Source organism: Blennius ocellaris (genome assembly GCF_963422515.1).
Source record: "Blennius ocellaris genome assembly, chromosome: 15".
Lineage (NCBI taxonomy): Eukaryota > Metazoa > Chordata > Actinopteri > Blenniiformes > Blenniidae > Blennius > Blennius ocellaris.
The window spans coordinates 1,402,058-1,420,180 of NC_137664.1; the positions used below are offsets into that span (position 1 = coordinate 1,402,058).

At 39.2% G+C, this 18,123-nt stretch overlaps 1 protein-coding gene across 1 annotated transcript; it reads right to left on the reverse strand.

Annotated features, from left to right (window-relative positions):
• Positions 1-8,528: 8,528 nt before the first annotated feature.
• mtfp1 (mitochondrial fission process 1) lies at positions 8,529-18,004 on the reverse strand. The gene is made up of 4 exons (XM_080509991.1): positions 17,896-18,004; positions 12,626-12,753; positions 11,581-11,813; positions 8,529-10,618 (listed from the first exon to the last, which is right to left on the reverse strand). Exons 1-4 carry the CDS (start codon positions 17,963-17,965, stop codon positions 10,537-10,539), a joined length of 513 nt encoding a protein of 170 aa, XP_080366117.1. The 5' UTR covers positions 17,966-18,004; the 3' UTR covers positions 8,529-10,536.
• Positions 18,005-18,123: the final 119 nt, after the last annotated feature.

Sequence of the window (18,123 nt, forward strand, 5' to 3'; positions counted from 1 at the left end):
TTTTAAATCACCGTGACTCTCGTTTGTCCCTTCAGACGGGCCTGGACGTGTCCCGCGTCTCTCGCTGCTTCACGGCTGTACGTCTGGGAGGAGCTCAGATTTTAAGTTCAGTTATTTAACACCGGCGCTAGTTTTATTATTATTATTATTATTTATTTTTTCTAGATTTAAATCTAAAATTTGATTGTTTTTATTTTTTTAAAAGCTTTTAGGAGCTATTTTCTACTGGAGCTGCTCTGGGTTCTCTCATTTAGTTTGTCCTCTTTCCTGTAGTTTGTCCTCTCTCCTGTAGTCTGTCCTCTCTCCTGTAGTCTGTCATCTCTCCTGTAGTTTGTCCTCTCTTGTATAGTCTGTCCTCTCTCCTATTGTCTGTCCTCTCTCCTGTAGTCTGTCCTCTCTCATATTGTCTGTCCTCTCTCCTGTAGTCTGTCCTCTCTCCTATTGTCTGTTCTCTCTCCTGTAGTCTTTCATCTCTCCTGTAGTCTGTAATCTCTCCTGTAGTCTGTCATCTCTCCTGTAGTCTGTCATCTCTCCTGTAGAATGTCCTCTCTTGTGTAGTCTGTCCTCTCTCCTGTAGTTTTTCCTCTCTCCTGTAGTCTGTCCTCTCTCCTGTAGTTTGTCCTCTCTTGTATAGTCTGTCCTCTCTCCTAGTCTGTCCTCTCTCCTGTAGTTTGTCCTCTCTCCTGTAGTCTGTCATTTCTCCTGTAGTTTGTCCTCTCTCCTGTAGTCTGTCCTCTCTCCTATTGTCTCTCCTCTCTCCTGTAGTCTGTCATCTCTCCTGCAGTCTGTCCTCTCTTGTGTAGTTTGCCCTCTCTTGTGTAGTCTGTTCTCTCTCCTGCAGTTTGTCATCTCTCCTGTAGTTTGTCCTCTCTCCTGTAGTCTGTCCTCTCTCCTGTAGTTTGTCCACTCTCCTGCAGTTTGTCATCTCTCCTGCAGTTTGTCATCTCTCCTGTAGTCTGTCCTCTCTCCTGCAGTTTGTCCTCTCTCCTGTAGTCTGTCCTCTCTCCTGTAGTCTGTCATCTCTCCTGCAGTCTGTCCTCTCTTGTGTAGTCTGTCCTCTCTTGTGTAGTTTGTCCTCTCTCCTGCAGTTTGTCCTCTCTCCTGTAGTCTGTCCTCTCTCCTGTAGTCTGTCCACTCTCCTGTAGTTTGTCCTCTCTTGTATAGTCTGTCCTCTCTCCTATTGTCTGTCCTCTCTCCTGTAGTTTGTCATCTCTCCTGCAGTCTGTCCTCTCTTGTGTAGTTTGTCCTCTCTTGTGTAGTCTGTTCTCTCTCCTGCAGTTTGTCCTCTCTCCTGTAGTTTGTCCTCTCTCCTGTAGTTTGTCCTCTCTCCTGTAGTCTGTCATCTCTTGTATAGTTTGTCCTCTCTCCTGCAGTTTGTCCTCTCTCCTGCAGTTTGTCCTCTCTCCTGTAGTCTGTCTTCTCTCCTGAAGCGTCGCCGCAGATCGTGTGCTTTAAGTGACCGGCAGCGTTTCCACTCGTCTGACGCGCCTGAACGGGATTCATCAGGAGTTCCTCATACATAATGCAGCGCCGACACGCCGCTCGCTTTTCATGTTCCTCCTGATTCACTTCACAAAGAGGCGGCGGCGCCGGCGAGCGCGGCGAGCGTGGCGAGCGGCCTCCATCACGCCAAGTCCTCCTCAACGCCGGGATCTCACGTCGCTTTTTATTTGTATGTAACCGGATTACACGAGTAAGAATTACAGCCGGCGTGCATGGACTCATGTCATATATATATATATATATAGTTTTTACGGTGAGCGTCAAAATAAAACCACCAAGTTGGATTGTTATTACGGTGACTGTCAAAATAAAACTACCAAGTTGGATTGTTAGTACCGTGAATGTCAAAATAAAACCACCAAGTTGGATTGTTATTACCGTGACCGACAAAATAAAACTACCAAGTTGGATTGTTATTACAGTGACTGTCAAAATAAAACCACCAAGTTGGATTGTTATTATCGTGACTGACAAAATAAAACTACCAAGTTGGATTGTTATTACCGTGACTGTCAAAATAAAACCACCAAGTTGGATTGTTATTACCGTGACCGACAAAATAAAACTACCAAGTTGGATTGTTATTACAGTGACTGTCAAAATAAAACCACCAAGTTGGATTGTTATTACCGTTACTGACAAAATAAAACTACCAAGTTGGATTGTTATTACCGTGACTGTCAAAATAAAACCACCAAGTTGGATTGTTATTACCGTGACCATCAAAATAAAAGCACCAAGTTGAATTGTCATTATGGTGACTGTCAAAATAAAAGCACCAAGTTGGATTGTCATTACAGTGATGTCAAAATAAAAGCTCCAAGTTGGATTGTTATTACGGTGACTGTCAAAATAAAAGCACGGTGACTGAAAACAAGAGAAGCTGCTGGGAAACTTTTCAATGGTTTCATTTACTAAACAAATGTTGATGTTTATAAAAGTTTTGGGAAACTTTTAACGAGACTTTCATGCTGGATTTTACATTTTGCACCGAAACGACGTTGAAAACTCGTTTGCATGAGACGAAAACTCGATCGGTACTCAAACGCAGTACAAACTGATCCTTTGGTAAGAATAAAATGGTACATTAGGAAATTCCAAAACTTCCACCTTGGGAGCACTTTTTCAAAAAGCTGCTGCACAAACATTTGTTTCCACTTGAAAGCACGTCTTTAAAAAAAATAAAAAGATCAAAGAAAATCGACTAAATCCCAATATGATACCGATTCCTAACGTCGCGCCGCCTCACGTCTCTTGTGTGGAGGGATTGTCTTTTGTTTCTCCTCTGCTCAGATCAAATCATTCACGAAAATCAATTTACCCCCCCCCTCCCCCATCTACCCCCCCCCCCCCAGTCGTGTTTTATAAAACGTGGCCTTCTGCTGACCTCAATAAATCGACCGGTGAACTAAACATTTCAGTTACTGCCTTTTAAAACGGCCTTTCTACAAACACTCACCACAGTGGTGTGTGTGTGTGTGTGTGTGTGTGTGTGTGTGTGTGTGTGTGTGTGTGTGTGTGTGTGTGTGTGTGTGTGTGTGTGTGTGTGTGAACCACCCCTGTACTGTAATAAAATCACGGCTCATTGCCCGTCACTAATGATGGCGGCCGTTCACTGCGGTTCATGTTGTTTTAAGGCGACACTCTTCTTCTGGCTTTTAACTCTGGAGCGACGATGTAGGACCGCGGCTAATGACCCCCCCCCCCCCCCCCCACCACCACCTCACCCCGCCCCTCCCCCACACCGGGATCAACTTCTAAACTTTACATTTTCTCCTAACGTGAAGGGAATCATCACCCAACTTCTCATCCTGCTGAACATGAGTTATGAATTATAGTATAATATAATATAATATAATATAATATAATATAATATAATATAATTAATATAACATAATATAGTATAATATAAGATAATATAATATAATATAATATAATATAATATAATGCTGTAAAAAAATTATGCATTAATTGAATTAATTGATTTGAAATGTTTAATTTGTTTTTTAAAAATTACGTAATATTTTTTTTACGCAGCAATTTTAAATAAAAAAAATTGAAATATTTAATTTGTTAAAAAAAATTACGTTTTTTGGGGGGGGTTTACGCAGCAATTTTTAACAAAAAAATTTATAATAATAATAATAATGTACGCAGCACCGTGACTCCAGAGCAGCTTCACACCAGGTGGAATAATATTAAGGCAGAAAGTTTCACTTTAGAAAGTTTCCCGACGGCCGATCGAGAAAGTAAAAGTCATGAGCTTTACTTTGAAAAGCTAAACTTAACGACCACAGTAGTAATTCTGCAGCAGGACAGCGGGTTGCCAGGTTGGCTGACCGGGAGCCACCCTACTGCTGGAAGTGGAGGAAATACTGGTGGAATATTAGTGTATACTCTTTCCCTGGTGTGTGTGTGTGTGTGTGTGTGTGTGTGTGTGTGTGTGTGTGTGTGTGTGTGTGTGTGTGTGTGTGTGTGTGCGTGTCCTCACCGAACCCTTGTTCTCCTGCAAATGTCTTTGTGGAGATGACGGGATGGAGGGATGGAGGGATGAAGGGATGCAGATTGAAAGGCGAGGATTCCCTGGAAGAAAGAGAAGAATCAGAAAGTGAGTGAGGCGGACGGAGGGACTCTGGGCCGAGGGCCAATCACAGAGGGCCAATCACAGAGGGCCAATCACAGATCACGGCGGCGGCCCCTCCCCCGTCCATCACGGCGGAGAGATTAATTCAATTCATCATCGTTTTGTCTCGAGGGGGATTTATTCATGCTGGTGGTTTTGATCCCAGTCGCTCGCTTGACACCGAATTAAAACATTACTCTTAGCGGGCGCCGCGCTCACGCCACGAGTCAGATGGAGAGGAATCCCCCCCACCCCCCCACCACCTCACCCTCCACCTCTGACCCCTCCCCCACCCGTGACGCCGAGTCGGCAAACACACCTGGAAGCAGCTGGAAAATACAGAAAAAATAAATTATATTGAGTTTAAGAGAAGTATAGTATGTCTAAGTTATTAAAAAAAAAAAAGCATTAATTCTAGAAGTAGAAAATAGAAATAAAAGTAGAAGTTTAGGTTCTAAAAAGTAGTCAGAAGTAAAATTAATTCAATTTTAAATAAATAAAAAAATATAAATAAAAATAATATTAAAGCAAAGTGAACATTTTGCAGTTTCACATAAAATATATATAAAAAATATCGTTTCATAAATTTTATTTTATCGTTTTATTTCTTGTTCATTTCCTTTTTTTACTTGTTTATTTTTGTTGTTTGGTTATTATTTAATTAAATATCCTAATTCTTCCCTGTATTTGTTCAATAATTTAAGTTTAATCATTTCATTTCATTTTTTTATATTCACAGAAATATTTTTTTGTTATCCGAGACAACTTAAATATTTAAAAACTTCTACAATTAAAAAAAAGATAAAATACAAGTATGTAGAGTGGATATAACAGCCTGGCCAGTGTCTCTATATGAATCATTTTATATTAAACTATTTATATATATATATTTTAATATCAGCACTTATGAGCAAAATGTGCTTTTTACATCATTCAGTTTTAGTTTCAACAAAAAGTCACTTACGACCTCTAGTGGACATTTTATGAACTGCAACCCATTGAAACTTTCTTTAAGAGTAGAAGTGATGGAAATGTTTATATTTTCACAAAACCAAACTATTACTACAAAAAAAAATACAGCTGAGAATTCTGTCAAAAACTTAAGATGTTTATTTTGAAAAAAAATCCATGTTTTGTTGAGTACAATTTACTTAAATAAACCCTCCAGTCACTTTTAGCGCTCATACTTGTAGAGAATAATACTGCAGTCACATTAGTCTGAGTTTACTTTGTAAAAAAAGTGCTTTTATTTTATTCTCATGTTCGTCAAATACAGACGAGGAAATGCTTGAGATGGCGACATTTATTTTATCACTTAAAAACTAAATATTGTGAATTTTCTCACACTGCAGTATCGGAGTGATATTTTACTTTACTCATTGATAAGCTTTTAGTCGTTAGTTTGAATATTTCATCTCCAGTAATCTGCTGTTTTTCTCCCCTCTGGTTCAATAAAATCTACATTAATTGAGTTTATTTCTTAGAACAGGAAGACGCGAGGAGGCGGAGCCAAAACGAAGCGAACACAGGAACCACCATCACTTTACAGGAGTTCTAAAACTTCCTCCAGCCGGTGAAATTGTGACATTTTGAAAGTTTTTATCACTGAAATTTAAGCATTTTTACCCCCTTCTATTATTTACTAAGTAAAATAACAGTTTACAAGAGGAAGTACTTCCTCCATGTTCCCATAAATGGGCGTCTTGTGTGGGGGCGGAGCCAGTCCGGCTCACACAGACACAGCAGATTCTGAATGTAGCTCCTGGGATCCGATATTCTAATGGAGGAGAATCAATCAATGTGGAATTCAAGGTTTCTGGAGCGACCAGGAGGAGGAAGATGGAGAAGATGGAGGAGAAGGTGGAGGACAAGGTGGAGGACGTCGGTTAAATGAAGCCACGTCACGTTTTTTTTTCCCCGTAATAAATTGGACTTTATTGCGTTTCAGGCGTCGCCCTCCTTCTGAGGCTGGTAGTAAAAGCGTCCTCCCCGCCAGAAGCACAGGTAGTAGGCCAAACTCAGCGAGCCCGCCACGGCCACCAGCAGCACCGCCACCACCAGGGCCACCTTCCACACCGCCGACTCCCCCACCGCGCCACTAGAGTCTGACATGAGGGTGGGGGGGAGGGGTGGAGGGGGGGGTTAAAACAAGAGACTCTGGTATTAAGAAGCATTTCGTAGGCGTGGACTCACCGGGGGTGCTGGAGCGCGGCGGCGGCGGCGGGGGCGGCTGCGTGGTGCTCAGACCCGCCGCCGTAACCGTGGGCGACGCATCAGGCGAAGCATCAGGCCACGTGTCGACGCCGCCGTCGTCGTACGAGTCCGAACCGTCGCCGAAATCTACCCACGGGTTCCGGAAGAACCGGGCAAGGCCTGCAGAGGAGCGACGCACAAAACGAAGCGTTAAAAGAAAGCAGGAGCAGTTATATAAATATATATATATAGTTATACGTGGTTTCAGAGTTGCTCCGCCTCCCACCTGACTGAGCGCCGCTCGCGGCCAAACAGGTGAACACCAGCAGGTAAGGCGCCAACATGTCTGCTTCTACCTTGCCGCACGGCTTCCCTCCACCTTCTTTATGCTTCGTTAAGGGGAAGTGGCTGCAGCTGGGATCTCTTCAATCCAGAGCCTCTCTCCCATTGGCTGCTCCCGCCTGAAGCTCCACCCCCTTCCAGAGGGGCGGAGCCAAGAGCAGGTGGTGGGAATTCTGGTTTTTTTTTTACTGGAACGTCTGCAAATAATGTTCAGTATCTTGTTTTCGTACTGAAACGGCTAATTCTAATTAATTATAACCCCCGGAGTCGTCGTGTCACGTCGACAAGTTAAATAAAACTGTACCTTTGAGATGCTTTGAAGTTTAACAAATAAATTAAATCAAAAATAATAAATACATAACTAAATAAAAATAAAAGAAAATTGTACGGGAAATATTCCGCCTCCAATTTTTTAAAAAAGGACTTTTGGCAAAACAAAAAAATAAATTCGTAATGAATAAGGTATTGCGATGCTTTGCAGTTTAACAAATAAATTAAATAAATTAAATAAAAATAAATACATATATACAAATATAGATAAAGGAAAGAAAATTGTACGGGAAATGTTCCACCACCAATTAAAAACAAAAAGGACTTTTGGCAAAACAAATAAATAAATTCATATAAATCATATTGAATAAGGTATTAAAATTGACACACACACACACAAAAAATTATAATAAAAATTATTATTGAAGAAAAATAATAAATGGTTAGGAAAACATTCCACCTGCTTTGGTCATTTTAAAAATATATATATTTTTGTACAAATATATGTGTTAGCCTCAACAAATACAAATGTAACAATCGCAAGAAATTAAATATAATAAAAAAAATTATACACATTTTGAGATGCTTTGCAGTTAAAAAAATTAATTAAATAAATTACATTCAAAAAAATACATAAATAAAAATTTAAATAAAGGAAAGAAAATTGTACGGGAAATATTCCACCTCCAATTAAAAAAAAAATATTGTTTGTGGCCTAAAAAAGGAATAAATTCATATAAATCATAATGAATAAGGTATTAAAATTGAAATAAAAAAATATATATAATAAAACTTATTATTGAAGGAAAATAAATTGTTAGGAAAACATTCCACCTGCTTTGGTCATTAAAAAAAATATGTTTTTGCATAAATATGTGTGTAAGCCTCAACAAATACAAATGTAAGAATCGCAAGAAATTAATTGATAAAAAAAATTATACAACATATATTTCATTTTTGTCTGTGCTTATTTATCAGTTTGCATGTTTTACTAACTTTTTCGCAAAAAAATCTTGACCCGAATTCCATGAAATCTTCGGGGATGATTCGTCCTTATTTAATTCTGAGAGCGACTGGGTCAAAGGTCAAGGTCTAGCTCACACTCAGTTTTAATCCGATTGATGTCAAACCAAGGCCAGAACATTCAGTTTCTCCGCATTATGACAAATATGGACTCCATGACCTTTGACCTCCCAACCTTGAACCGGGGTGATGACATCACAGGATATGGAATTTAATACTGAACATTGCATACTGGCAAAAACTAAAATCTGATCTTTCTCCATAAATATAAATAAATAAGTAAACAAAGACAAAACCGTCCCAGGAATTGACGCTTTCTTTGTACTTTTCACCAGAAGGTTTAATTAAAATGAGCTTTATATTGCAATTGTGGTCATTTATGGTTGTAATCGTTGGGTTTTTATGAAAATAAAACCGTTTTTCCACATAAAAGCTGCGTCGCAACAGAGAAAAACAATCCTTTTTCACTTAAAAGATTATTATTCCACTATTTCATGTCGACACCCCCTGATGGAGTCATTTCCTCAAATGTTCACAAAACTGCATCCGTTGCAAAAACAAAAGAAAAGAGACATTTTTGTCAGCATATAATTTATTTCACTACAGTTTCAGGAGCATCAAGATGTCGTAACTTTCACATTTCATTCATCAGTTAGTGAAATTAAAGTTTGAGGTTTGACTTTTTTCCCATTTTAAGGCTGAAAGACCAGATTTACGACACAAACGAAGGTAAAACAGAAAAAAAACAGTGAAGTTGTGTGTAAAACGTAAAACATCAAGATGAATATGAATATAGAGTTTTAAAACTTTTACACGGAAAACATTTCGCGGTTTAATCGCGATCAGGTAACGTTTAAAGAGTTTGTGGCTCCGACCTGTAAAACGGACTTAAAAATAATAATAATAATAAAAAAACAAAAGCTGAATCTCTCAATGAGGTAAAGAATGCCGAAAACCCGTTGAACTAAATTCTGCCGGCAAGTCCAAACATTTCCCAAAGTTTTCAAAACGAAGCAACAATTTAAAGGCTTAATTCCAGCAATGCCACTTTTGTGCACTAGGTGGCAGTAGTGAGTCAGTTTCCCGTCAGTATGTCACATTTTGAGGTTTATTTTAGATTTTATTTTGCACAAACTAACAACTCGAGCACCTATTGTGTTTAATATTCAATTTTCGCTGCACTGGAGCTCGACGACACGCCTGCAGCTAAATGGTTAGCATGCTAACTTTAGCGCCCGTTTACGCAACATCCCGAGCAAAAAAAAAAAAAAAAAAAAACACAGGTTGACACGTCTTATTAGTTCAAAAATGTTGAAAAATATGACATACTGGACCTTTAATAAAATCTTATTGCTAAACCGTTTCCAAAAACGACACTAAAAAAAAAAGTTCCCAAAATGTTCCCTGTTGTCTTAAAGTGACAGTTCATCCAAATGCGACGCTACATTTTATATTAGAGTTCCTTTTTTTAAATTCAATTTAACAGTACTTGTATATATATATGTCATTTTATTACAGTAAAAAAAAAAAAAAACAGGTACTGGCTCAGCTAAAGTACGTACACATTACTTTGTTTGTTCCCTTGCATAGTTTAGCATGAGATACGGTATCGGAGGTACAAATAAAATTTGGCATCAATACGTAGGATGAAGTAGAAGATAAAACTAATAATTATACTATTAAAACGTGTATTTTTAGAACAGAATTTATTGTAGGCGTAACTGAATTAAAGCGATAAATTAAGTTTAAGTGCAAAATGAAAGGTTTACCGTCTTTCCTGGACTATAAGTTACAAAAAAGTGTGAATTCCACGTGGAGATGTAACGACAGCAGCGTCGATAATCCTCTGCCAGTAACAGTTTCTCTGTTTTTCTCAGGTCTCCCACACATTTTATCATTTTTAGGAAATTTTGCTTTGTAACTTTTCCCTTTTCTGCAAAGTTTAACTTCATTCAATCACGATAATCTTCTTTTTTTTTTTTTGTGGTACAGTAGCAGCATTCTTTTTGCCATGCAGTGACACCTAGTGGCCACGGGTGGTATGTACCAGTATGTTTCAATACGCAAGTATTTTCTCGAGTTGCATGGCGAATGAAAACAAAGTGGGACTAGTAGTAGGGGAAATACGGTAACAGTTTGTCAGTCTAAAGATATTATTTGAAGTTTGCGTGTAGATTCCTACAGCTTTTCATAATATCTCTAAAACTAACGGAATCCAGCAGTTAAACAAAAACAATAAGAGACATGCAGACAGGAAGTGTAGGGTGAATTTGGGGGAGAATTTAGATTCCCGTGACTGTTTTACTATTTGGCCACAAGAAGAAGAAAAAAAACAAACTGACAGCAACACGTGGACCATTCATCTTATTTCGAAACCGTTAAATTACCATTGAAACAGTTTTTTGGTATCAAAGCCCCGAATTACCCTGAGAGAAAATTCAGCGCCCCCTTGTGGCGGGAGGCTTCACACACAGCAGGATTTCACTTTACGACGACTGAGGCTACACGCTCTGCGTTTCATGACTGGTACATCGTGAGGACTCCTCCTTACTCGTGGTTCGGAAAGCCCAGGAGAACTATTCTTATTTGTGCTTCTTCTCCCCCTCCTCCTCCTCCGCGTTGTAAATCTTGCGAAGACTTGAATCCAGCAGGAAGTCCACGGACCTACAAAGTACGCAGAGAGAGGAAAACGTGTTTATTTCACATCGGTGTGTCTTGCCGAGGCCTATTCCTTTGATTGACCTTTTACCGTATTGTCTGGACTAGAAGTCGCCAGAGAATACAAGACAAAGTCAAAGCATTATTATTTTATTTTTTTTTGTGTGACAAGTTTTCACGGTTTACGTGGAGCCTGGGTCACCTGACCAGCCGAGATTCTTTAAAAAAGTGCCTCGCATAGTCCAGAACTTACGGTAATTTGAGGATAGAACTATAAAACACACATTTTCTGACCTGGATGTAGTTTCAAATTGAATATAGTACAGGGGTGTCAAACATGAGGCCCGGGGGCCAGAAGCGGCCCGCCAGAGGATCTAATCCGGCCGCCATGTGATTTTTTTTTTTAATTTTTTTTTTTAAAATATAAATATGAAAACTGACAAGAGGCTGATCTAAAAACACTCGATTGGCAAAAATGACATTCAAAACCACCCTTGGTCAGAATTAATTAATGCAATCTTTGGTGGGGTCACATAACGCAACACCTTTCACAATAAAGGTGTCCCAATTTATGTGAAGTGATACTTTAGACACGTAAACTCAAAACAATTTCCAGATGATGACAAATTGTTTTAATCCTGAATAAAAACACGAGATCCAGATACGGGTGACTGAGGGTTTTTTTTTTGTGTGACTGGCAAATTCTTGCAGATCAAAAGGATCAAAGGAAGGAAAGACTTTGACATTGTCCATATCAGTTTAATAGACTTGTTCGCCCTCCAGAGGTCAGATTAGGTTGATGTGGCCCCTCAACTGAAATGACTTTGACACCCCTGATATAGAACAACTAAATCTCTGCGGCGGACATGTTTTTTGTCCGAGTTCACGTTTAAAACGACCACGTTTCTATTTCTGTCGACGACCTACGACCTCGGGAGAGGACGGCGCGGGCACGCGGCGGTCCACACCTGTCGATGGGCGTGATGATGAAGGGGATGGTGGAGAGGCCGATGGCGGTGGTGGTCCACTTGCGGACGGGCAGCGGCCACCTGGTGGCCGTGCCGAGCAGGTGCAGCGAGGCGGCGCACACGCGGTTGATGGTGAAGCCGGGGATGATGACGGAGGCGAGCGCCTGCCACACGAAGGTGTCGACGACGGCCGCCGCCACCCGGGTCGTCCTGCCGGGGTTGTCCCCGTGTGCCTGGGGGGGGGGGGGGGACAAGGTCAAGATACCTTGAAAGAGACAAGGTCGCTTTCTGGATTGGAAATCGTATTTAAATCTTATTTATTACTGTTGTTGCTGTTCTTCTTCTTCTTGTTTTTTTTCCTTCCTGTTTTTGTTTGTTTTTTGGGTTTTTTTTTGTTTTAGTCTGACTATTTTATAACGGAATCTCAGTCGACGCTCCCTGAAATTATGACAATAGAACCTCAATTCCAAAACAAACTCATTCAATTTCTACAAAATGAATAATTTCACTTTTTTTTGCTCCTTTCTATGTTTACAAACTATTTCCTTTCTCCTCTGTTTCCTCCATAAACACAACCAAGTCACACTTAGTATTTCATATACAAGCACGCACACTATTACACACTGTTATTATCTGTATTGTTATTATTATTATATAATACCTACTTCTAATGGCTCTGCCACTGCACCTTACTATCTATTTATTTATCTTGCTTTTATCTCGTGCTTATTTCTAAGTGCCCATGTTCTTTATGTCTTATACAGAGATATTTTTATTTTTTACTTTTATTACTATTCTATTGTATTTTATAATATTCGTATGTACCAGATTGCTGCAACAAAAACAATTTCCTTTCGGGGATGAATAAAGTAATTATCTATCTAAATAGTATTTGAGGTAGCACTTGTTTGTATTACTTTTGTATATAGAGTGTATTGTTCATTTTCACACATCTTTGGAATTGTTTACTGTTTTTTTATTGTTTATCTGCACCAGCTTAAATAAAAATAAATAAATACATACATTTAAAAAAATCAAATCTCACCAGAGCTGCTTTCTTGCCTTTGTCCACGGCGTCGGCGGTGACGTAGGCGGTCGCCACGGCGTAGCTTCCCCACACCGCGCTCACCGGCACCAGCGCGCGGAAAGCCTCCCCCACCTCGTTAGCATAGCCTGTTTGAACGCGGAGAGGAAAACGTCGTCAGCGAACTTTTAGAGACGCAACAAGCCTCATGACAAACCTTGTTCTGGGAGGAAATGGCCTTTTAGTCCCACAAAGGCTTTTTTTGCATCGTTTTGCGTTTTCGTTTCAGAAAAGTTTGTCATTCAGATAGAGACAGTTTGAAAATTATTTTACTTTTTACTTTTATTTCATTTTCTTTATTAATTTTATTTTAGCATTTTATTTTTTACTTGGTTTTATTTCAATTTAATGTTTTAAATTAGATACTTTGTTTGATTTGATTATTTTTACTTACATTTATTTTACTTTATTACTTTTATTTCATTTTACCATTTTATTTTTTACTGTTTTATTTTAACAACATTTAATTTCATTATATTATTAGTTTTATTTTGTTATTTTATTTTACTTTAATATGTTAGATACTTTATTTGATTTAATTTTTTGTACATACTTTTATTTTATTACATTATTTTTATTTACTTTTATTTTACTTTATTACTTTTATTACATAACATTACATTTTTTTAATTAATCTTATTTTACCATTTTATTTTATTTTTAGTTATTTTTTATTTTTACTTAGTTTTATTTTAATTTAATATTTTAAATTAGCTATTTCATTTGATTTGATTTTTTTTTTTTACTTTTATTTTACTTTATTTCTTTTATTTTATAAAATTGTATTTCATTTTAGCATAACTTAATTTTGCTTGATTTTCTTTTACTTTAATATTATAAATAAGATACTTTATTCCCACAATTGGGAAAGAATTTAAATAATAATTGAATAAATAAATAAATAAATATGAAGCAATATACTCTACAGAAAGAGTATGGAAGAGGTATGGAGATTAAACAAATGGCAGTGGAGGTTTTATAAGTAAAGTAATTAATATATATATATCAGATGTCCAGTCTTATCAGATTGAGGCGTTTACATGATATATGTAAATCGTCCATGTAACTACAACTAGCGTGTCAATAAACAGGGTAATCAGTGGATGTAATCGTTTACTGGCTGAAAAGATTACTTCGGATTACCGACGCTCACAATGGAAGGATCAGTGGTTTTAGTTTTGACGTGTCAAAAAGCTCCAGAGGGTCTGAACGCTAGAATGAAACCAAATTAAACTGCTGGCTGCTATGAAGAGACGTCTCAGTATTAATCTGACAGTAGATAAACTATGCTAACTAAGTGTTTCTGAGCTTCGGTGAGTCGATAAGATCTTCAGGTTGAACAGATAAGACGACACACCTGCTGCACTATTTAACTCTCCGTCAGCAGTTTGTGACGATATGAACGTGTGTCGGGACGTTTTTCACCTACAAACCCTTTTAATATCTAAAAAAAAATCAAGATTGTAACCGATCGGTCCCTGAAAGCAGAGTTTCTCACTTCTTTCCCCGCGATGCATTTTTCAGATTTTTCTCTCTGTCCTGAAACACGAGATCCAAATAAAACGGCTGCATGTGAACCAGATGTGCTGCAGAACAAAGAGCAACACCAACATCTGCTGTTGACCTTCGTTCTGCACAAAATACAGACGTGAGGAAGAGCGGCGCTATAAATAAAGATCGACTGTGACCCAATGCAGGTTAAACCCCCAGCAGTGTGTGAGCAGCCAGTACTCGAGTATTGTTCACTACACATACTTTTCTCTTTATCAAATAAGGCTCCGGCCACAAATTCCTCATTATTTTATCAAATACTGATCAATGATTGTCTTTTATTATCTGGTGGGAATCGAACCGCGGCCACAAGTTACACTCGACTGGTCTCACTACGAGTTTTATTTTATTCAATGTCTCACTTCCTGTTTCACACTTTATGGTAATTATGCTGCTGAGACGCACAACTGTTTTATTTTGAAATATTGGATATACGTTGTTTGTTACACTCATAGTTTTCCATAAAAGTGTATTTTACATTCAGTTTGTTTCAGGATCACAAAAGCATATATATATATATATACACAAACACACACACACACACACACACACACACACACACACACACACACACACACACACACACACACACACACACACACACACACACACACACACACACACACACACACACACACACACACACACACACACACATATATATATATGTATATATATATATATACATATATACACATATATGTATAAATATATATACACACATATACATATATATACACATATACACATATACACATATACATATATACACACATATATACATATACACACACACACACATATATACACACATATATACATATACAGACATATATACATATATATACACACATACTGCCTATAAGCGTCGCTACATGCTAACTACATCATTTACAGTGCCTTTTATGTCGTTTCCATCAAAACAGATATCGTTTTCAAAACGTTGCCATGTAAACGTGTAACTTTTCTGAAACATAAAACCGGTGCACTTCCACTTGTCTAACTAATCACAGTACATTGAGAGGATTGTGTCTATAGGTCAATATAAAAGGTATCATGTCTGACCCCCCCCCCCCCCCCCCCGCCCCTTTACAGTGAATCGACGCCATACATCCCGACTTCCTCGCCGAATAAAGGGAAAAACAAGAGCAGCAGAACATTTGTGTTGAAGAGACGAGACTTAGTCCTACAGACCGACGGGATTAAAGCTGTGAGCACACAGATTATGCTTTTACGAGGGGGGATTAAACCAGTGTTTTTCAACCGTTTTGGAGCCAAGGCACACTTTTTTCTCTGGAAAACTCTGGAATCACACCACCACCACCCGAAAATGTTAAAATGTGAAACTCTGTAGCCTCTATTAACAATATAAAGTCTTTCTCATCAAAGACATCAAAGTCTTTCTCATCAAAGACATCAAAGTCTTTCTCGTCAAAGTTTTATCAACAGGAATCCAGTAAATCCAGAAAGCAAGGACTTTTTTTAATAGTGACTCCGTCAGTGTGAAACCTGGACCTGATGGATGAAGAGCTGAGATCCTGGTTCACATTCTTCCTTTTCAAAAACTTCTCCATCACTGTCACTGACACAGTACTTTGACACAAGATGGTAGCAGGAGGTGGAGATGAACCACACTGACGTCTGTCACTTTACATTTCACCGGCAAAGTTCTGTGCTGCCCTCTAGTGGGGAAGAGTATTTATACACGATTACTTTGCAACACTGAGGCTGTGAGAGCAAATGTTATTTTTAGAAAAAAGATGTGAAATTGGATAATTTCCCACGTCTCACCTGACGAGATCTGGAGGAAACACCAGTGTGGTTGAAAAACACTGGATTAAAGGAATCGTGGGATAATATATAACAGTTGCCTGTAGGGGGCGAAACCTCCTCTTTTGTTTCCGACGTGTCCATTTCTCACATTCTGTCCCTTCCAGTTTTGATAAATGTTGAGTTTTTATCGCTCCTCAAATGCTTCGTATTCAAACCGACTCACATTTTGGGCAGAATGTATACAGTTTGCGTGTGTCAGGAGAGGAACTTTGGATCAGCGTCGCATCTAATCTGTCCACCAAATGTCAAAGAGCTGCTTTTCAGAGAAAATTAAGGTTTTTTGGGGGGTTTGTTTTAAGCCTCGTGGATTATATTTGGTTCTGGATGTTTCAAGATTGCTGCACCGTCGGCGTGGGAATCTTTCTGGGAAAACAAATGACTGACGTAATTCCACTTTCCGGCAATGCGAAGCCGACAAAGTCGTCTTCTGTTGACAAAGCCAGGGTTGATATTTGCATAAAGCAGGACACCACAGTTCAGTTTTAACACAAAGTAAAAATAACAGGTTTGTACAAAAAAATAAATAAAACAGAACTGAACAAAGAGAGAAGTTCCTCTTCTCCTGGGTTGTTCCAGGTTTTAAAAAGTGTGTTGCTCCAAGCAGCCAATCAGAAACCATCCCTATATAGTGTCATCGGGGGTTTAGCCAATCACAATCAAGGTAGGCTCCTCCCCCAATCAGGCAGCTCTGCTCTGGCACATGGCGCCACGAGAGGAAGTACTTCCTCCATCTTCCCATACATGGGCGTGTGTGGGCGGAGCCAGTCCGGCTCACACAGACACAGCAGATTCTGAATGCAGCTCCTACATTGTTGTAATTGTCAAATCTGCTGAGCAGAGTTTCAGAAAAACTGTGTTTCCCCATATTCAAGCAGAAAGAGAGTAAATGGAAACAATATTAATATTCACTGAGGTGAACAAGCAATAAAAAGCAAAACTCTTTCCATCTCAGTGAGTCTTTTAAAAAGTTGGCTCCCATTGCTGATGCTTGTTGAGGCACGCGTTCATTCATTCCCACTACATCCGTGACAAATCCAGTAAAAAAAAAAAAAAAAACACATTTTAATGAACTTATTTCTATTTCCTAGGATTTCTTCTCAGGGGGAAAAAATCTAAATTATAATAGAAACAGACAAGTTTCATGACTCCTGGATTTAATTAATTTATCATGACTGTTATGTAAATAAAGTTGAATTGGCTTGAATCCTGCAGCTGTAATTGAAGTGTCGCCCACACTTTTCTTTCGTAAGGCAGAAAAATGCATTTTAAATAAACAAGCATGGACATGTAAAGAGCGTATCTATTGTCCCCCTCCTTGCAGCAGGTTTTCCACCCGCAGACAGGAGCTTCTGCAGTGTGAATGTCCTTCACATGGTGATTAACCACAGCAGGGGGGGGAACAGCCACACACAGGAAGGGCAGCATGCTGGGACACTGACTCGTACCTACAGCTTCCAGGATATGGGCGTTTTTTTCGCGTGTGTGTGTGTGTGGTTGTGAGTCACTGCCTCAACTTGCACAACAACTCTTTCCCGACTGGGTTTAAAACAGGGACGTCTTAAAAAAAAACAAAAAAACAACAACAACAACAACAAAAACCTTATGTCACAGTACAGGGTGTAAAACCCAGCACCACGACACCATTATGTCCTACACTGTCGAAATGCCCTTGAACGCATCGGCGTTTCTATAAATAGACGTTTAAACTTAGTGGTTAGCCGGCGATGCTAACCGTTAGCCCGCAGGCTCCCGGCGACCTTCTATTGTTTTTTTTTTTTCTCGTTGCAGGTTTTAAACCCGAGGACCAGCTGAGGCGCGGTGCCGGTTGGAGGAAACTGTAGACATACCGAGGAAGCGGACCCACGTGTCCCGGTAGATGTCCACGGCTTTCCCCGGTTTGTCTTCACTGGGATCCATGGTCGGTGCCGTCCCGCCGCGTCACTCCTCCATCCCGCGATGCTGCCGCAGCCGCCTGGCTTCAGCGCGAGAGACCCGCGGAGGGGGCGTGGCCTGCGCTCAGCATCCAACCAGGAGACACCTGGGCTGTAGCTTCCAAATACTGCAAATACTGATAT